Source organism: Peromyscus leucopus, chromosome 16_21 (genome assembly GCF_004664715.2).
Source record: "Peromyscus leucopus breed LL Stock chromosome 16_21, UCI_PerLeu_2.1, whole genome shotgun sequence".
Classification (NCBI taxonomy): Eukaryota; Metazoa; Chordata; class Mammalia; order Rodentia; family Cricetidae; genus Peromyscus; species Peromyscus leucopus.
The window spans coordinates 38,168,341-38,190,521 of record NC_051084.1 but is presented as its reverse complement, the minus strand read 5'-3'; the positions used below and the strand labels follow the sequence as shown (position 1 = coordinate 38,190,521).

At 40.9% G+C, this 22,181-nt stretch overlaps 1 protein-coding gene across 1 annotated transcript in view; it reads left to right on the top strand.

Annotated features, from left to right (window-relative positions):
* Tmem131 (transmembrane protein 131) overlaps window positions 1–22,181 on the top strand; it is a 162,231-nt gene that overhangs the window by 65,141 nt on the left and 74,909 nt on the right. Inside the window, exon 4 of the mRNA XM_028865673.2 lies at window positions 1,338–1,406. Coding sequence (XP_028721506.1) covers window positions 1,338–1,406 — 69 coding nt within the window. The remainder of the gene's footprint in view (window positions 1–1,337; window positions 1,407–22,181) is intronic.

Genomic DNA, 22,181 nt, shown 5'->3' with positions numbered 1-22,181 from the left:
TTACTTTGAGCTCAGTGGCCCCCATTCCATTTTTAGTGTATTTCTTGTATCTTCTGGATGAAATCACATCATTTTGAAACTTGTGTTCTTGTGAATTGTCTGAGTGATGGAAGTACAGCAGTCTCTGATGGATTGTATCTTATTTCTTCAAACAGAAATATCAAAATCCGTTTTGAAAGTTATTTTAGTAGCTGACTGCATTTCTAACTTCATGGTACATAGACATTTGATTTTAGGTATGTAAGTACTATATGCTCCCCAATATCCTTGATATCTTACATTAATGTTGGATCATAGTGTCTGAGGCTTGCCATGCAAAATCCCATTTTGTTAACGAGTTCTAGTATCAACTCAGAAATGGCACTGAAATATTTAGGCCAGAAAATCATAGATCAGTGTATTCCAAAATCTTGATTCAGTGTTTGAATTCTTTGAAAGTTCTAGACCCAAATTCATTTTTTGTTTAGTCCTTTGCCACTCAGTTGAAATGTGATTGTAACTTTTATCTCCATATTGTATCAAGTTTGTACAGTTATATGAACAATTTACTCATCATATTGTATCAAGAATCTAAGAAAACATGCTAAACTATATTGTTAACAATTATATCAATCAAGTAAGTTCCATTATTCAGTCTACTGAGAAATTTCTGTCTTCATATATCTTTCTGTAAAAAAAAGTATTTTCATTTTTTTCCTTTTCTTTCTGCTGTGGTTTGTTTTCCTTTGTTTGAAATAGGATTTTGCTAGATAACCAAGGCTGTATTTGAAGTCATAATCATTCTATCTCTACTTTCCAAATGCTGAAATTATAGGCATTTAGAATTATAGGCACCACTCCATTTAGCTCACTTATTAGAACTCATTCATTAGTTTCTTCTAATTTCAGGGAATGGCCTGCACATTCACAGTAGAACATTATGTTCCACTAATGGCTCTGTGTATGTGCATGTTTGTGTGTGCAGGTTACGCTTGTACGTTGAGGCCAGAGGACAGCCTTAGCTACTGTTCCCCAGGTACCATCCACCTTGTTTTTTAAGACAAGATCTCTCATTGATCTGAAACTCATCAAGCAGACTAGACTGTCTGGCTAGAGAGCCTTAGGGATCTGCTGCCATGGCTGCCTCTGGGATGGCAGCCATACTCGGATATTTTTACGTGGGTTTTACATCCAGCTCGGATCCTCATGCTTGCAAGGCGAGTCCTTTACCAACTAAGCTATCGCCTGGTCCCAGATTCCATTTCTCTTCCAATGCTTTCTGTGACAGAAGTCAAGCATCTCAGTGAGATTTGCAGAATGAAAGAGCTGCTTCTTACACTTTTTCTTTTTCTTTCCAGCATTTCTCTGTACCGGGGTAATTGCAGGCCCATACGATTTGAACCACCAATGCTGGATTTCCATGAACAGTAAGTAATTTGGAATTGTAGGACTATTTTATTTGCATTTCTCTTTTCCTTTGCTTGTATTAGCTGTGTGAGAAAGTGACATGTTCATGACTTAACAAAGCAAATGATGTTGAAGCCCTTTGAAACTAGGAGACAAGTATCTGTTAAGAATCTGACATTATATAAACTTTGAAAGTGAAAAATGCCCACATACTACAGTCTGGTTCAGAGGATCTTAGCATGGGAAGTAGCATAAGCCTTTAAGCCTCTTCTGATAAGCACTTCATTTCTGGTGTTTAAAATTTTTCTTACTGACATTTTGCATGATATGCGTGCTTTTAAAGTATATGTGTCAGTATATCAACAAATAGTATGATCTCTAACCCCAAATGGAAGATCAAAGCGAATGCCCCAGATATATCTGAGCCCAGAGCTGAGCTGTTTGCCTAAACCACCCGCTGGGTCACCTCCTGCCTTAAGGACTCTTGTTTCACACATCTCAGGTACTCAAGGAGAAACAAGTGTGCACCGTATTGGGCTCCAATTGCAGGTGGGTGAGGAGGGCATCTTACGTTATAGAAGAATTTTCAGAGGCAGAAGAGCAAGCTGTACATGCAGCACCATGGATCAGAGCCTGCACTAGGAGAGCACAGGCTGGGATTTGGTTCTGTGTGCATGCATTTGGTAAAATGTTTTACTCAGTGTGGTCAGACTATTTGTGAAATTTTATCTTTACTTTCCTGACTAATATAAGTAATTCTCTAGACTATAAGCCTATCCTAAATGAAATTTAAATACATACACATTTCTGTGGTTTTAATTATTCTCCTGTCCTTGGGAATATGGGTTATTTCTTTCTGTCTTTATGTTGTTACCATCAGTGAGATTCTAAGCAAAAAGGCCAAAGTTTGAGTTTTAAATTCTGAGATTGATAAATAGGTAGTAGTTATTAGATCATATGCTTTGTTGAATCAAAGGTTCTAAACCATCTTTACTGTGTTGTATCCACTGCTGGAGAAACACTTTGTGTGCACTCCGCCTCCTCAGGCTTTTGCTTGTGTCAATGTTTTAGGTCTGTCTAACTAAATAGATGAAAATTACAGTTTTCTCTATCACTGTCAAGGTTTTATTCAGCTGCTTTTGCTGTAATAAACATAATAAATAAATTTAAGTACCTTTTTCATAGTTTCAGATGTACAAGTCAAATGTATCATTTGTGTTTTCTGAAGCATGGCTGGGTATTTAGAATCACCTAAGACTCGAAGAACACTTGACAACCTATGTTTTCTGATGATGATATTCTAACAGAGATCATGGGTTGAAGGGGTTAGTCATGCAGAGAAAAGTGTGTGTACTTCTAGATGGAGTCTGTATTCAGAATCAGCCATTATATAAGTCAAATTGACTTCTTGTGCTATTTAGTCTTAAAGATCATAACATTCAGATAGGAAATGAATGATTATATTGTTCTGCAAAAGGTTTAAGAACTGTTAGGATCTTAATTCTCAATAAAACTCAGGAGAAGGTAATATCTTTCATAGATAATTAAGCAGTGAGGGATCTACTCTGATGAGTCATGCTACTGTCTCGGGGTAACTACCACTCCCATACGATGCCTGCCACCCTGTTGTGACATAACAAGGAGACATTGACCAGATTCCAGCATCCTTTTTTGTGACCCCTCAGCCTCTTGAACTAAAAGGAAATCAATTAATTTTATGTATACATATATAAGTATATATATTTATATACACACACATATATTTAAATTTGTGTGTGCATATCTGTGTGTGTCTATGTCATGTGTACCCATGAAGGCCAGAGACAGTGTCACATCCTCTGAAACTGGATTTAGAGGTCATTGTGAGCCACCTGATGTGGGTACTGAGAACTGAACACTGGTCTTCTGGAAGAATAGGAAATCTTCTTAATCACTCAGCCACCTTTCCAGTTCCTATTTACCTACGTACTATCTACCTATTTTCCTACCTACCTACCTGCCAACTACAATCCTACCTATCTATCTACCTACCTATTTATCTATTTTATCTATCTGGTGGTGCTGGAGATCAAACCCAGGGGCTGTGCATGCTAAGCAAATATTTTACCACTGCATTTTGTGTATGTGTGCATGCAGGCCAGGATTTCTATTCTTTCTGAATCATACAGTCTGTGATATTCTGTTACAGCAGCACAAAACTATCACTAAGATGCAGTGATAAAACTGTAAGTACGGAGTTCTTACTTTAGTTACAGAGGATATCACAATCTTCTTTTAAATGAAAAATATTTAGTGAAAAGGTATATATTTGATGTTTACCAGTATGGTTAATTATTTTTTTAAATAAATGCTTTTCTTTCTCTAATAAAATTATCTTTGAGTGTGTTCTCGGAGAAGGTAAGCATAGACTAATGAACTCCATGATAACACTGTGGCATTAAATAATGTTTGATATTCTATGAGACATGGAGGCAAAAATGGAGATTAGTTTGCAGCACCAAATTTTAGTCTAAATCAGTCCAGTTTAAAAAATCAGTAGCTGCTCTTGAGACATCTTTCAAAACTTATATCTAGTTATATTCTGTTCCATTTGTTGTTTTGATTTTTAATTTGCATGTGTATGTGTGCATTGTATATGTGTCTTCATGTATGTGGCTAGAAACTGCTGTCAGAGGTCAACGTTGGGTGTCTTCCTCCATTACTTTTTGACATTATTTTAGGCAGGGTTGTCACTGAATCTGGAGCTTACCAATTCAACTAGAGTGCTGGTCGGCAAGACACTGAGATTACAGAGGGGTGCTATCACTCCTGCTCTCTTAGAGCAGGTACTGGGGATCTGAACTCAGTTCCCCATATTTTGGCGGCAGGAGAGGTACTGACTTAGCCTTCTCCCAGCCATTCATTTGTCTGTTGAGGGTGCTTGTAAATTACATTTTGAGTTAAAGAAATTTTCAGTTATAGAAAAATACCTGAACTGAAACTAAAAATTCTTTTCTAATTTATTTGTCTCTCAATTCTTTGATTAATGCCCCACCTTCAGAATAGAAAATGGGATAAAGTTAAGCAAGATTCTGAAATGATGATTTGGGGGGATTTTTTTTTTCCATTTCTTTTTGAATCATATGTTTTTGGAAGTGGATGCTTCCATTTCCCTAAAACATGCAGTTGCACATAAGAGTATTCAGGAGGCTGAAGCAGGATCAATTCAAGGCCAGCCTGGAATATAAACTGAGACCCCATCACAAAAAGCCAGAGTAGTGAGGCTGTTTAGCATGTAGGTTACAGCATTTTATACACATCCCCTCAAAATTCATATGTTGATCTGTAAGAGCTTGTGAAGCTTGGTAATTATTGTAAAACTGGGATTTTGTTTATTGTAACGTGGTACATGGCCATTGTAATAAACTTAAAAACAAATTTGTGAAGGGCTACCATAGTCTGACCACTTAGAACTTCTACATTTGAACTGTCATCTTATATGTCCTTCTGTGCATTCTTGTTTGTTTGTTTGTTTGTTTGTTTAAAGCATGTGAGTGTCTGTCTGCATGTATCCCTGCAGGCCAGAAGAGGGCATCAGATCCCATTGTAGATGGTTGTGAGCTACCACGTGGTTGTTAGGAATTGAACCCTGGTCCTCTGGAAGAGCAGCCAGTGCTCTTAACCTCTAAGCCGTCTCTGCAGCCCCACATTTGTATTTATTGTCACAAAAACATAACCACATTTTTTAAACATACTATCTGTTAACTTGCTTTTCAACTTAATATATAGTGAACTTTTCTGTTTATTTTTGTGGTATTAGAGAACATCAAATTACATGGGTTTATTTGTTGAGTTCATTTGCTGTTTTTGTTTGTGATCAGTGCTGAAATTAGTGTGTTATACAATGTGACTCTTCCCTCAAGAGTAAGTCTTAATGAAAGGACATACAGACTATTAAAGTTAACCTTTAATAACCTTTGTGGCTAGAGAAGAATTTGGTGTCTGAACTAGAGGCAGCTGATGGGAATTGTAAAATCATCATCGACTGGAAAAGAAACAGATGGGCTTTCTTGTTGAGACCGACGCTGGTCACAGAGTAACTCTGTAAGCTTACTAAAGGTTCCTGAGAAGACAGAACTTCAGCGGAGCACAAACAAGGCAGCCACCCCAGGGAGGAAGACGGTCAGAAGCCCAGGAAAGGAACTGAAACGGGACCAGCAATCTCCTGTACTGCTCCAAAAGCAGAGACGGGAACAAAAGGACAGTGTTTGCATCCTCCAGCCCACTACATGCTGAAACCTTATCTAGAATATGATAGAATGGGAAAGTGGAGTCTTTGCAAAGAGCGTAGGCTGAGGGAGGACCGAGTCCTCATGAACAGGATGCTCTTACAGCTGCCCTGCCCTGTGTACCAGGCAAGTGTTTAGCAAGGAGACATCATCTGTGACCCACAGAGGATCCCACCAGAACCAGAATGTGCTGGCACTCTGCTCAGATTTCCTGGCACTGGAATTGTGAGAAAGACATTCCTGGTGGTCATAATCCACCAAGTGTATGGCATTTTGTTAAGACATTGTTTTACCATTATTTTAAACATATCTGTGCACAGTCTAAAAACATTAAATGGAATGTGTTTCATTATTTATTACACAGAGCTAGAACTGGGTTTACAGAAGGTGTTTTGTGGGCAGATGGGGAAACATACATAGTGGAGTTCATTTGGAGAATCAGAACCTGCTGGGGATCTTAAATGTGTGTGCTTAAGTATATGTTTAGCAATGTGTGTGGGCATTTGAGAGGCTTGACTTACATGATTGTGGGTGCTGGTTATGCACTCATTGAAGAGGATGGTGAACAGCTGGAATGTGAGGCAGGCTGCTGATCTTTTCCAGGCAGGCAGTAGGAGATCTTGAGCTAGGGAGAGCAATTGAAAGTCTAGTTGGTAGAGAAAAAGGCCTAAACTGTCCATGACAGGACTTCCAGGTGATTAGCAGACCCACCTAGAATGAAATCCCTTTTGACTTAAGTTGGTCTGCAGAATGGCTCCTGGAAGCACCTACATTAGTATTTCAATAGCTTGGGGAAGGTATGTATACTACAGAATAGTTGCTGACTCTCTTACCATCTCCAACTCGCAGGAGAGACTTAAGGAGTGTCTGTAGTCTTCAGCTCTCACAAATGAGAAATGCCCTAGAAAGGAATTCTGAGGACTGTAATTTAGTCCAGCCTGGGTGTTAGCATCCAGCCACTGCATGGTTATAGACATCAAGATTGCTAAATTTAGCGCTCTTGTCTCTAAAAACAGAAGGTCTCGTGGTTGAAATACTGTGTTTGGCAGTTTTAGAATCCAGGCTGTTTTGAGACTCAAACTTAGCTTCATGACATGAAACTGAGAGTGTTTTCACTACAGAAAGCTATTGCTAAGTGGCTTCAGGAAGTAACCAGTTGCTAAAGGAAATCAAATGTGTGAGTTCACATCCTCTTTCAGAGTTACATGTTTTTCCCCACTCTCAGAAACATAAACCTTGTGAGTTAATTGAAATTCTTCCTGCATTGATCAATTTTCTTTCTGCCTCCAGACATTCCTGCTTTTCTTAAATTGGTACTAAGTGGGGATCAGAACACACCGTAGAATAGCTCCCAGAGCTTCTTCCTGTCTCCTGTAGACACCTACCCCCACCCCCACACGCTGGCACTTGCTTCTGTTTTTGTTAATACATGTCCAGTTTTTTTCTATTGTTCAACCCTTAGGGAAAGTGACCATGTCCTTGGCTCAGGAGCAAATTCCATTTAAGTTGATTATAATATTCCCATTTGTCTTAGTTTGGGTTTTTATTGCTGTGAAGAGACACCATGACCATAGCAACTCGTACAAAGTAAACATTTCATTGAGGGTACTTGTGGAGTGCATGGCTAGCTTACAGTTTCAGAGGTTCAGTCCATTTATGAGCAATGACAGGGAGCATAGTGGCATGCAGGCAGACCTGGTGCTGGAGCTGAGAGTGCTACATCTTGCAGGCAACAGGAAGTTGACTGACAGTCACAATGAGGAAAGCTTGAGCAAAAGAGACCTCAAGCCCTCCCCCACGGTGACACATTTCCAACAGAAGGTGTGGCCCAGATTGAAGGTGTGCCCTCCAGCTTCAAGGTCTGGATTAAAGGCATGTGTCATCTAGCTTCCTTTTCCAAGACCTACTTCCTTCAACAAGGCCACTCCTCCTAAAGGTGCCACTCCCTGTGAGTTTATGGGGCCCAAATACATTCAAATGACCACACCATTCTTGCTTGGGGTCAGTTCATTGGTAGATGTGACCCAGTGTAGCTGGGAGTATGAGGACTGGTTTAAGGGAGTTCTGGGGAAGGATTTCTTCTTTTTTTTTCCTCCACTGTTAAATAGATGACAGAAGCACCTCTCTTCCATGTAGATATCGTATTGGCACCAGGGGTGCTGTGGCAACTGTTATGCCCAGATTGTGACCCCAAAGAGACCACTGAAGACCTTGGATGTCCAGAATGCAACAGCAAGGTTTATTCTGTAGATACAAGTCTAGACAGGGAACTCATTCCTACACCCAATACAGTGAATCAGGGAGGAGTTGCTCTTTCTTTGTGTGGCTAGCTTTTTAAAGGCAAAATCCACAAACCCTTTAGGGGGGTTGGGGGGTTTTTGCACGGGTGCAACTTGGATTGGTTTATTTTTATCTCTGTTCTCTTTTAATTGGGTGAGGGTATGTAACCTTTGAATTTACTGGTTGGGGTTTACAATTACCACTTTGGGGGCAGTCCAACACAAGTCCCAGGCTTTGTCCTTGAACTGCCATGGGGGCTGGATGGCCAAGCACATACTGACTGTGGGGGCTGGCTCAGTGGTCTAGGCTCTGTCCTTGACTCATGCACATAACTCTAAGTTGGTGAGGGGTCCCAGGCAGTAAACATCTGGCTGAACTTTGAGCAGTCAGAGTACGTGCAGAAAGGGAGCTACTGCAAAGACTATGTCTTTTGTTCACAGCCCTCCCAGAGACTGCTTGCTCAGTCTCAGGAAACTGAAATTGAGGCCTGATCTCTGAGAGAAGACTGAGCAGCCTGTTATGGCGTCTGCTTGGTCCTTTCAGCAACCATCCTGTCATCAATGAGGAGTGCTAGTCAGAGGATAAAGCCAGGACACTTGGCCCTACAGGAGAAAAATGGGAAGGCCCCGGGCTCTTGGCAGCCGGCTAACCCCAGCACTGCCGTACTGGCCTGGGCCTTCGTTAGCAGTGCTAGGTTTGTCTGCTTGGTACTTTGTGGAATGCATGGCACTCTTCCTCCTGCTCCTTCCTTTCTCTGCCTGCAGCCTTGTGAGCACACAACCTACACATTCATCCTATCTCAAACCTTCCCTCTGTCATGCCTCGGGCACAAGCACTGGGCCATCTGGGTTGCTTCTTTTCCCCTGGAGCACTCACATCTCTCCCTGCTCCCATCCATTAGTAGAAAGGTTTCTACCAAATCTATGTATGCTTTCATATAATCCTCACCGATTAGCTACCTCCTCTTGGCTAGGCCCTTGTCATTTGAAAACTAAGACTATTGCTACCTCTATAGCATTTTCTGGTTTTGATCCATGATCAGCAAATTATAATGTTAAAATTTGATCTTGAGGCCAGGGAGATGGCTCAGTGGGTAAAGGCATTTGCTGCCAAGCCTGATAACCTGAATTCAATCTATGCTATCCACATGGTGGAAGAAGAGAACAGATTCCCAAAAGTTGTCCTCTGAGCTCCATACTCATGCCTCCGCCCAGATAGATATGTAGATGTAACCAACCATCTTATTAAATAAGAAACTCAGAACCAGTGCAAAGAAGAAAGCCAAGAGATCAGAGCTAAGAGCCTTACCCGCCTGCTGCAGCTAGCCAAGAGACCTCTCCAAAAGGGAGCTACTTTCTGTGTGTTTTTCTTTATATAGTCTTTCTGTTCTGCCTTCTCATTGGTTGTAAACCCAAACATGTGACTGCCTCATCACTGCCTCCAGGTCTTCTATGGTATTGAGATTAAAGGCGTGTGTCTCCAATGCTGGCTGTATCCTTGACCACACAGAGATCTACCTAGCTCTTCTACCAAGTGCTGGGATTAAAGGCGTGCACCACGAACACCACGCTCTTGCTATGGCTCTAATAGCTCTGACCCCCGGGCAACTTTATTTATTAACATACAATTAAAATCACATTTCAGTACAAATAAAATACCACCATATAGATAAATAAATAAGTGTAATTAATTTTTTTTAAAATTTGATCATATTATTATCCTCCCCCTCAAAAAAGTCCTGGTACCTTATGATGAATGGTAAGTTTATTACATTTCTTACACCACATATGTAGAAAGCTGCAGACAATTTCTTGAAGTCATTGTGGTCTTTCTAACTCTGGGCACGTTATGCATTCCTTGAAAATCTCCCCCTTTTGTTTTTTAAAGATTTTATTTCAACTTTTAGGAGTGTGTGTGTGTGTGTGTGTGTGTGTGTGTGTGTGTGTGTGTGTGTACGTACATGCACATGAGTGCAGGTGCCCATGGAGTTCAGAGACTTCAGATCCCTGGACCTAGCGTTAACAGGTTGTGAGCTGCTTGGCATTGGGTGCTAGAGACTGAACTCTAGTCCTAGTCCTCTGGAAGTAGTAAATGCTCTTAACCATTGAGCCATCTCGCTGGCTGCCTAAAAGCAAAGTTTCTTACATCTAAACCTTTCTTACATACAAAAAGGTAGAACAAATAATAATTAAGCACTAAACAGGTTTAGCAGCTATTAATTTTTTTTACATTTTATTGTGTGTGTGTGTGGGTGTGTGAGAGAGAGAGAGAGGGAGGGAGGGAGGGAGAGAGAGAGGGAGGAAGGGAGGGAGAGGGGGAGAAAGGGAGTGAGTTTAGGTCAAAGGACAACTTGTGGGGATCTTATTTTCTCCTTCCACCACGTGAGTGTGAGAATCCTCTCACCCTATTTTTTTGAGACAAGGATTCTGTCACTGAACCTGATGCTCATCCATCCAGCGAGACAGCTGGCCAGAAAACCTCAGGTGTCCTTCCTGTCTCTACCTCCTTAGTGCCAGCTGGGATTATATATACCCAGCTTTTTATGTGGGCTCTGGGACCCAACTCAGGTCCTCAGGCTGGAATAGCAAGTGCTTTACCAACTGAGCCAGCCACCTTCCCAGACCCTTATTGTTTTGTGAGCCCTCTGAAAGCAGCAGGCACCGTGATAGTTGTCCAGCATTTCCATATAGAAGGGCACTTTACAGCGTACCATTGTTGATAGAATAAGAAAAATAGCACTAAGTACAGAGTAAAGTACCTCTGCTTCAGTCAGTGCTCTAATTGATGATAGATGAGAAAACACTAGCCAAAACTCTGTAAGGCAAAAATGAGACTGACTGAGCTGCCACCATGGACAAGCAGATCCATATTATCTGATGCTGCCAGGACTCCTGTGTTTCTCACCTTTGCTCACTCTCTCCTCTTATTACCAATGCCTTGTCCCTGAAAGGATGAGAAAAGCCTGCTGACTGCTTCCATTCCTGTCTGCTGTAGCCTTCTTCTACCGGGAAACACTAGCTTCTGTTTCTCTAGTCCAAAATATCTAAGAATAGAGCAGTGGTCACCCCAGCTAGGTTCCTTGTCTAGTCCCTCAAGCAGCTGGACAAGAGGCATGTGTCTGTGCACATAATGCTAGGAGCCGTTCTTAAGTTTGTCAGGATTTCATCAAGAGAGAGAATTCATATATTGGGCAGCTGTTCCTTTTGAAGACCACAATAGATGTCTTGGCTTTTCATATCCCTGATGACCAGTTTAGAAGAGTTCAGTCCTGTTGTGCAAAACAAGCCTTCACAGCTGGCACATCCCGGTACTGTTTCTATGATGTCTTTCCAGCCACACAGAGGTGGGATGGATCACCACCTAAAACTTTTTTTGAATATCAAGACTGCTGGTGCCATACACATACACACCCCAAGAGGATATGAAAAGTTCATCATAGAGATAGTTGTTTGATTTAGGATGGTGTTATTATATACTACACACACACACACACACACACACACACACACACACACACACTTTTCTTTTTGTCATTGAAACTAACAGTCTTTGGCTGGTAGACTTTGGCCTTTTGGCTAAATGGAAAAAAATAATTTATTTTTATATTTTAGAAAGCAACATCATAAAACTTTTTAGCCTTTAAAAGAGTTCTTTAAAATGGATATGGGCAACTGAGAAGGTGGTATTTAAATCATAAGAACACACCCTAGAACTCACTTTGCTCAAACAAACAAAAACCCCAAGAATAACTGTTTAGTCTTAAAAAATGGAAGTGATTGCATAAAAAGTAATATTAATCATTTGTATTTAATCATAATGTAATCAAAGTACCATTTTCACAATGAAATGAGGGAGTGAGGTAAATGTGCTGATGAACAGTTGATACACAATTACATCATCTTTTTTTACCCATCCCAAAGATTATGTACATAATGACTCTACTTTCATAACATTCAGTACTGTGTGCTCAGACAGGAATATACACTGACCTATTCAAGTGGTCAGGGGAAATATATCACAAGGATCTTCCACTCCTGTAAGCTGAAACTTTTCATGAGTGAGTGCTGCATTCTGGATTTCATTTTTCACAGCATTCACCAAATTGTGGTTTATGTTGTAATCTTTGTATGATTCTCTCTTAACCTAGCATAAGTTTAAGTGTCATTGATTTGAAAATGTAATTAGTGCTCTATGCTGCATAGTTTTATGTCAACTTGACCCAAGCTGAAGTCATCTGAGAGGAGGGAACCTCAATTAAGAAAATGCTTCCTTAAGATCAGGCTGTAGGCAAGCCTGTAGGCATTTTCTTAATTAGTAATTGATAGGGGAAGGCCCAGCTCATTGTGGGTGGTGCCATCCCTAGGCTAGTGGTCCTGGGTTCTATAAGAAAGCAGGCTGAGCAAGCCAGTAAGCAGCACCCCTCCATGACCTCTGCATCAGCTCCTGGCTCAGGTCCCTGCCCTGTGTGAGTTCCTGCCCTGACTTCCTTTGATGATGAACTGTGATGTGGAAGCATAGGCTGAATAAACCCTTTCCTCCGCAGGTTGCTCTGCTCATGATGTTTCATCACAGCAATAGAAACCTAAAGTAAGACACACACTAGTAGTAACATAGCTCCCTTTGTCTTTTTCTGTATTTTGTGTATTGTTTTTTAGTTCCTTTTGGAATTGGGTTTGAAGCTGGAACTTTGCATACACTAAGCACACTCTCCACCACTGAATCACATCCTTGGACCAGCCTAGGCTCTCTTACATGTGCTTAGAACATTTACATTAATTTACACGTAAGCAAAATCATCCAGCACAAAGTCTGTTTTATGGTGTGCTGAATATCTAATGGAATCTGTTACACTCCTCTATCCAGAAACACTGGAAACACAGCCCCCAGCACTTCTGTGTTCAACATTTTGACATTGTAATGCAGCACTGCCATGTACAGAGTTCATGCTCAAGAACTGAAGTACCAATTGGGTTATTGCCAGAGTCCAGCTCCAGATGAGGGCACAGTCTGAAGACAGGTGGATGCGAGAGTGGCAGTGGGAGGAATCAGACACAGGACACTTCTTAGTTTCATTTTAAGAGATATGGACAGAGAGGAAACACATCTTTTTTTAAGATTTATTTATTTATTTATTATGTATACAGTGTTTTGTCTTCATGTATGCATGCAGGCCAGAAGAGGGCTCTAGATCTCATTACAGATGGTTGTGAGTCACCATGTGGTTGCCGGGAATTGAACTCAGGACCTCTGGAAGAGCAGCCAGTGCTCTTAACCTCTGAGCCATCTCTCCAGCCCAGAGGAAACATATCTTTATATGGCTTATCCCACTCTGATGGGAGCCATCCCCGGCAGTGGACAGGTCCCAGCAGAGGATGTAAAGAGTCTGTGAGGGAAGGAAGTGAGCCAGGCCATAGTGGTCAGGAGAATCTTGCAGCCTGACTGACTAGCAGCCAGAGTGTTTCTTTATTTATACAGAATTTAGTTAGCAGGGATACATTCATGATGTTCCAAAATATAGATCATACCATTTTTTGGTTTTGGACATGTGTTTTACTTCCTCTCGATCATCTTTTAGTCATCATTAATAAACGGTAACAGAAGAGAGTTATCATTTCCAATTATTTTTCCTCAAGTTTTGACATCATTGATAAACAGAGTTATCATTCTTACTCGTTAACCCTATAACCCAATATTTAAGAATCTAGAGGTATATGACAGCCTGTTCTCAGGTTGGTAGCTTTTGTGGGTACAAGGACATTAGACCAAAACAAAATCTTCAAGCCAGCCCAGGCATATTGCTATGCCCCAAGCAGTGTATTATTAACTCTTAATGGTCATAGTGCCCAAACAAAGTCTCAGGCCAAAGCTGCTGCAATGATTATTCAAATTCTGGCATAATACAGTGTTTATATTTTATAGAATTTGTCTGTATGTCCAATCCTGGCATTCTGTTGTTCCTTGGTCATTTGACACCACAGCAGCTTTGCATGTGCTAACTTTTCTAAGAAAGAGAGGTCCTGACGTTTCATACTTTTATCATCTTTCCACTCTGTACTTTGCTCATTGGTATAAGTCTCCATGTAGGGCAGAGGTACTTCAGTTAATCTAACTTTGTTACTGTATATGCCACATCATTTGTCTGAGTGTAGAGGGGCTTGTAACGTGAACTGTGGCCAACTCCTCTAGCCAACCGAATCTTGTTGACCTTGTAAGTTTATTTTGTTTTGATTATCTTGTTCCTGAGTAAGTACAGGGGCAGATGTTTCAAGAATGTCTCATAGCCCCATGATGAGACCTCTGCCTTTATGTGTCACAACATCCAAGGCATAAGGAAGACCTTCAAGTAGATAAAGATATCTCCCTAAAAGCGGGGCTGGGGGTGGGAATAGTATGTTCAGGACTGTCCTGGGGAAGCTTAGAAGCAGCATTCCTAGGCGAAGGCATAAATGATTGATAAGAGATTTCCCATCAATCCAATATCTCCAAATTGTACAAATATTAAAAGTGTCGCAAGTATGTAACAGGTGGAGATGAAAACCAAAGGTGGCATGGCAGCCATCATGGGTCTCAGCTCTGCTGGATCTTTGTCAAGCAGCTGTGCTGGCTTTATGACTTCTGCCATTCCATTCAGATATGGCTGTGCCAGGTTACCCCCCCTCCCCCAATCACAGAGAACCCAGTGTTCTAAAGTAAATTAATGTGCTGGGCATGTTGATAGCTATCCTCTCATGATAGTGGCTGACCAAGACTTGTGTCTGCCTTCTGCTGCCCAGCATCCTGAGAGAGGCTAGGCCACATAGCTGTAGCCCAGAAAGAGATCCAGGATCAGAGTCTAGTTTCTGGTGAATGCACACGACCTCTGTATCACTGTAAAGTTTAAAAAGGGAAAACAGAATTCTGGTCATCCTAAGTTAGGGGCGTATATCTGTCCTAACGTAACGAAGCTTTCTGGAGAAATCACAGCTGGCCCTCAAACAAGTCAGAGAACCTTTGCTGGAGAAAGGAGAAAGGAGACCTGCTTGGCTCTTACTGTCTTTCGGGTTAAGGTGGAAGAGGCAGCAGTGGTGGACGTGGTGTGGACTCTTGTCTCCTCATTAGCCATGAGGGTGTGTAGGGTCTTTTTTGCCCCTTGCTCAGATGTGATGCAGGAGGGAATGGGGGGATCAGTGAGAACTACCAGCAAGCTAATATCAAAAGTGGGGTTCCTTTTGTGACTGCCCAGGACATCTTCTAGTTTCAGGCCCCTGAGTGAGGCTGTAATGAGATAGTATTACCTTGCTGCTTCCTAGGACCCCTGGTGCTAACTGCTGTCACTTCTGTGGTCTTCTCTACTATGCTCTAACGTTCGTGTATGTTCACAGTACATACATCAGATTAACAGTCTGATGAAATGGACCTTCGTGGGTTGGTTTTTTTTAAATTTACATGTATTAGTGTTTTGCCTGCATTTATATATGTGAACCACATATGTGCCTGGTACCTGAAGAGGTCAGAAGAAGGCATTGACCCCCTGAAACTGGAGTCACAAATGATGTGACCCATTGTTTAAGGGCTTGGGTGCTGGGAACTGAACCCAAGTCCTCTGCAGGAGGAACAAGTGCTCCTAAGTGTGTCTCCAGCCCTCAATGGCTTTTCTTGGCTTTCTTTTTTTCAAAATTGAATTTATCTTGGTTTAATTTCTACTCCCTCCTATTTCTGTCTCCTTTCTGGTTTCCAAATAATGCTCTGCAGCAATCTGGGCACTGCCGACCTCCCTTCCTCCCCTCTCCCCCAAATTATTTATGCCAGTGTTCTTAAATGTTTCTGTTTCCATAACAACACCTTTCTTTCAAACATTTATTGTAAACAGGAAACGATGTTTGGGGTAGAAACTTGGTTCACCAAATTCTCTGATTTATATAATTATTAGGTGCAGAAAGAATTGGCTTCAAATCTTCAGTTTAAAATGATTACTAACTGGCTTTAATGTGTACATTGAATATGTTGTTGCTAGAAATAGGAGTCTTGTCAAAAGAAATCCAATGTATGAAAGGTATTTCTCCCCAGTTACCATTTGGTATTTCAGGAAATTCAAGGAGCCTCCTTTTTCCAAGAGTTGTTTGGTGCCTTGTAGTTTTTCCACTTCTAATTCTTAGTTTCCCACAGGGTTTATGGCATATGCTGGTGAGAACTGTAGGGTTTTGTGGTGATTGAGTGGTGTGAAGTGCTGAGCTGATTTGGACCAGCTTCCTGCTCACGGCTGTTGATGAATGCTCTACTAGTGCCGCCCGCTCGTAGAGCTTGTCTGAGGGTGTTTGGGAACCCCTCTGTGCAGCTGTTTCCTGCTCCTGCAGTGTCACCTCACTGGGACGCAGGAAATGAGCCACTGACCACACAATTGCAGCTTACTTTCCAAGCTACTCTCCATTTCCTAGAGGTTTCCTCCCAATTCTTTGGAGCCTTAGACGCCTCTACTTGACACTCTAGAGTCTGGACCATCATTTGTTATGGTCTTGAAGCACAGAGAATAAAGGTTTGATGGCTTCAGCTGTGTTCATCTGGAAATACCTCCCAGTGTCCCCTTTGACTTCTCTGTCTGGAGCGGCCAATACTGGAAACAAACAGGACCAGCATTGGCAAGGGGCTGGGCATCTGTTTAGTGTTATTTTTAAATTCAACTTGTCTAGCCAAGATCACACATGCTGCTTGTGGTAGACAGAACTATAAAATGATCGGCAGAATTTCAGGCTTCTAATATACCTATATACACCTCTTAACTTTACAGTCAAACACTCTTGTAAGTATTGCTGTAACTAGGTTCTAAATCACATGGCTTTTAAAATGGAGAGCTGTCTAGGTGGGCCAGACCTATCTAGATCCAGAGCCCTCAAAGTCTGGCTTGAGAATCAGGAGCTGAATGTTGGACATTTGAAGGAGAGGGACCTAGTGCTAGGTTTCTTTGTGCTGGTTTTAAAGTAGAGGAGCTGGATGGCAGGAGGTTTAGAGTAGCATGAGCTGTGCCAACCAATTAAATGCATTAGCTGTGGGCTTTGTATTGTGCCTGAGAACCCAGCCTGCTAATAACTTTCAGAAGCCCTGTGAAACCCTGAGCAGGTAAACCAACCCGTCTTGAATGGCTCTTGTCTTTAACTACAGAGCTTGTCATAGTGGTATAGTCTAGTGAAGGAATGTGTTGCCTGTTGACAAATAAGCATTCACTTTTCATGGTCCAGAGTTCTCTTGTTTCACTGAGAGCAGAGGACAGACTGGACAGGGAAGGCTCTTCCTACAATGGTACCCTCTACTTGTGGTGTGGACTGCCCAGAGCTTGAGAAAGTCTGTCTTCCATGAATATGCACGCTACAGTGGCCAGCTGGTGCCCCTCCTGCCATCTTCTCTCTGTCCTCATTACTCCTAATTCCCATAACCCTTCTCTCAGCAAGGTTCATCTCTACTTAGTGGTCCAGGACCTTTCCTCCTTGATGCCTCAAGAAGAGGACAAAGCCAGGCATAGCAAAATTGTCAGTCAAACCCTCTAGCTGGTCAACCCCCTTCTCCCAGGCTCCTGAACTGCCACACTTGTCTCCTTGAACCCTGTCATATAGCAAGCTATCCGTAGCCCTGTTTGAAAGAGATCTGTCCATCTTATATCCTGTCTTTGTCTTTTTATCCTAGATGAGATTGGTTGGACTAAAGTTGGACAAATGCAGGAGAAAATGACTGTCAGCCACTTAGCCTGCAGTCTGTTTGAATTGTAGAGTAACAACTTTTTTTTTAATAGAAAAAGTACACATGGTAGTCTTTCAGGATATAAGGAGAATGTGTTTATTTCTCTATACTGTTCTACTTACATGCCTGTAATGCTGAGGAAAGACTTCTCTTCTCTACTGTACCATATTTATACAACTTCTCCTTGCTGCATTATGACCATAGTTAGAAGTTTCAGTTGGGCCTGTACCTGCTTCCTTAATTGTTCATGATCCTGTGTCCCCATCTGGGGTCCATGACCCAGTTAATACAGGGTTCTAGTCTCTACCACAGGTGAGAGGATTTCAGTGGGATGGACACGCCTTGTTTTAGGAGTAAGGGACTTCTTTGGCTCTTCTAAACCATGTTGACACAGTTAAGCCACAGAATTTTTGTAAACTTCCTCCTGATGGCTGGGCTATAAGCTGTGAAATGATTTTAGCCTGGGTTTTGCTTCCCTGTGTAAAACAGAAGCACTTCTTTTTTGTGGGTGTCTAGCTGCAGGTATTCTGTGGTCATAGCCCTCTAGTGAATGCTGATCAAACAAGGTCATCAGCCCTCGGTGGGAACCTTGGAGAGACTCTCTCTCTCCTACCATACTGCTTCTGCAAGGTGGGGACTTCTGTCACTCTCGGAAAGCAGAGTTTGGTTTAGGCCTCGAGGGTACCAGAGTACATCTAACCTCATCCACAGCCAAGCTCCACAGCAGCACCCTGAAGAAACTCTCAGATGCCAGCCAAACCATTGTCAGAACCTAAAAAGGCAACCGGTTAAATGTTTCTGAAAGACAGTTCAGAGTTCTTATTTCTATAATTAGAGAGTGAGAGCGCACATGTGTGCGTGTTTGTTTTGATGGTATGCAAAGGACATGCTTTTACTCTATTCCAGAAATGACGGATAATATTGAGTTCAAAATTCTACTGTAGATTAAGCTTCAAAAGGAAGGAGTAAGCAGTATTAAATTAGATTTTTATTTAGATAATACAGAATATGATTGATCGGAAATTATGAAATATGTTGAGCACATGAAATTCTTTCCACCAGCTAGTAAATTTGAAGGCTGTTGCTTTAAAAAAAAATCAGTGATGAGAGGAAGAAAAATCAGCAAGCTCTAATGAGAAAGTTAGCAAGTTTATAATGAAACACTTTCATTTCTAGTTGGGCAATTAACTGTACTTTATCATAATAATGATTAGCTAATAAGGTCTCTGTATTTTATTTTTAAGTAACATTTATTAGCACACTTTTTAAATCAGATTTGTTATAGGGGCATTGTATCATACACAGGAATGACTAAACAAGATTCAGAGTACTTTCATTACTTTAATGTAACATGAATCTTAAAAGATCTTATTAATAAAAACAAACCCAGGAGCCAGGTGTTGGGGTAAATTCTGAAAGATTAGAGAGACAGAACCAGCCACAGCTAACCTCACCTCGACAACTTCTCAGCTGATCCTGTTTCCTCAGGCCGGAATCCTCTGAGTCCTCATCCAAATAGATCTCAGCTCAACTGCTACTAAAAACCCAAAAGCTTAACAGACTCTAGTTCCTGGTTTTCTCGCCCTATATACCTTTCTGCTTCTTGCCATCACTTCCTGGGATTAAAGGAAAGGTGTGAGTCACCATACCTGGCTGTTTCCAGTGTGGCTTTGAACTCACAGAGATCCGGATGGATCTCTGCCTCTAGAATGCTAGGATTAAAGGTGTGAGTGCCACCATTTTCTGGCCTCTATGTCTATCTAGCAGCTGTTCTGTTCTCTGACCCCAGATAAGTTTATTAAGGTGCACAGTATATTGGGGGACACAATATCACCACACTTTAACATTTTATTTTCTGAATGAAAAGTATATATACAGAAGATACATGATATATACATATTTTATATGTGTCATGCCACACAGCTTGAAAAATAGGATGCTAGTGGGCACACGCTCTGGCCAATTCTATTGTCTCCCACAATTAACAACTCTCCTGAATTCATATGATCAGTTCTAAATTTCTTAATAAATAGTTACACTGTCTATACATAGACCACTAAATAGTGTGTTAGTTTTTCCTGCTTCTGAACTCAACTGCCCAGTTTTTTTTAAATTTTAAGATACTTCTAGTGTGTGAAAAGTTGCATGAATATTCTTAGGTGATTTGTTGACTTTGTATATCAATGTACTGCATGTCACATAATATGTCTGTATGGTTAGTCTAAAACACACTTTTGTTATCTGTGGCTCGTAGATTCAGGCAAGATAGAAATCTGTCTCAAGTAGTCCACTGGACAGTGAAAACTTTGTCCCTGCAGTCCAATCTTCTCTCTTCCTTCCTAGAAGAAACCAGAAGCCACTCTGCGCTGCACTGTGCCAGGGGAGGGTTGGTGGCCTGCCAGCCTCAGCATGACTGCTTTCTATTTTCCTAGGAAAGGCATGCTAACTAGCTTCTGGATTTCTCAGAAAAGAGTGTTTCTGTGTTCTGATGAGGTGGTGCCCTGGCGGCCTAAGGAGGGCTGAGTCTTTCTGTACTGCCATCTGGCTCTATGGGTCTCCCTGCTCCCACTGCCAGTTGTTGCTGTATCCTCCCAAAAGCTGTTGCAACGCAGCCATATACCCATTCACTTATATTTTGTAGAAAAAAAATGAATAGAATCAAAATTCAAAAAACAAAAGTTTTGAATACATGTCTGAAAAAAACCCAAACAACTTGAATCAGTCCAACAAAAACTTCCTAGAAAGCAAGCTGTGGCACAAATAATGGGAGGCAGGTTCCTTTTTCATATGGTATGTTTGATTTATTGCCCCAATTCCAAACCAGATACTGTTGGGAAAACAAACACACACTACAAACAAACATCCTTCTGAATATGGGTCCAGAAGTCCTCCACAGAGTGCTGACAAACAACTCACTAATATGTAAGAATAATCATTCACTACCAGCAAATAATATTATTCTAAGAGAATAAACGAATACATTAGGTCATATCAGTGATATAGTAGAAGAAATACAGTCTACTTCCATAGTAATCATTCTCAACAAGCCAAGAACAGAAGGGAATGTTCCAACCTAATAAAGACGACCTGTGAAACCCCAAGGTTGACATCATGCAGAATGCTGAAAGGATGAAACTGTCCCATGCATCAAGAGCAAGACAGGGTTCTTGTCACCTTTCTTCAGCATTCTGAATCATTCTGATTCAGGCAATAAAGTAGGCGGACCATCAAATGGCACTCATGGGAAAAGAAGCAAGCATCTCCACTTGCAAGTGTTCCCTGTTCTATAGACTAGATACCCACCCTAAATATAATATATAAAGTAAAGGCTACTAGAAGTAAGAAGTTTAATAGGTACTGAATGCAAGACCAAAAATGCAAAAATAAATGATATTTTTGTTCAGTAACAGTGAAAAATCTTTGAAAAGAGAAACAGTTTCAGCCAGATGTAGTGGCACATGCCTGTAACTCAGCACTCAGGTAGGGGAAGCATGAGTTCAAACGCAGGCTGGATTAATAGAGGCCCTGCATCAAAAGCTGGGGTAGGGGAGGAGGAGAAATTCCATTTATAATAGCATCGAAGGGAACATTATTCTTAAATATAAATTTAACAAAGGCAATAAGACTTACAGAAAACCAAAAACCATGATCAAGAGGAACTAAAGAACTAAATAAATAGGAAGCCATCTCAGAGATGTTCATCAATTAGAAGACACAAATTAAGACCGCAGACCTTTAAGTTAATCTGTGGATTTAATACAATCTTCATCAGAACTTTAACTGCCCTTTTTTAAAAAATAGAAATTGATAATCTTAAAATTCACAGACAGATAAGGATTCAGAACAGTCTGATCCAAAATAATTCTTAAAGTAAACTAAAGTTGAAGAAAGCACACTTTGCAACATCAGAATTTTTTTTTAATTCTATTTATTTGTGTGGGACACACATGTGAGGGTCAGAGGACAACTTAAATGTCTTGGTTCTCCCAGTCCACCATGTGGGTCCTAAGGATTGAACTCAAGTTGTCAGGCTGGGCCCGAGGTGCCTTCACCTGCTTAGCCATTTTGCTTGCCCTCCATTTTCAAAGGCTTTCTACAAAGCAAGGGTAGTTGGAACACATCCATAAGGATAAATACATAGATAATTGCAAAAGAACTTAGATTGCAGAAACTGATTCTTAAGTTTGTTGACAGGTGATTTTGACAACCTAATAGGGGAAGCTTATTCTTTGTAACAAATGATGCTGGGACCACTTGGTGTCTATGTGCAAGAATGAAATTCAACCTGTACATTATACCATACAAAATTAATTCAAGAATGCATTCCAGAGCTAGTTATATAATGCAACTGAATGTAAATGTAATGGAGCTAAGCTATAAGCTATTGGAAGAAAACATTTTTGTATGTGTCCATTATAATTATTTTTTAAGATAGAAATTCAGATGTACAATTAACAGAAGGACAAATTTATAACTTAGAATACATAATTAATTTTTAATTACAATTTTAAAATGAATGCTCCAATTGATTACCATCAA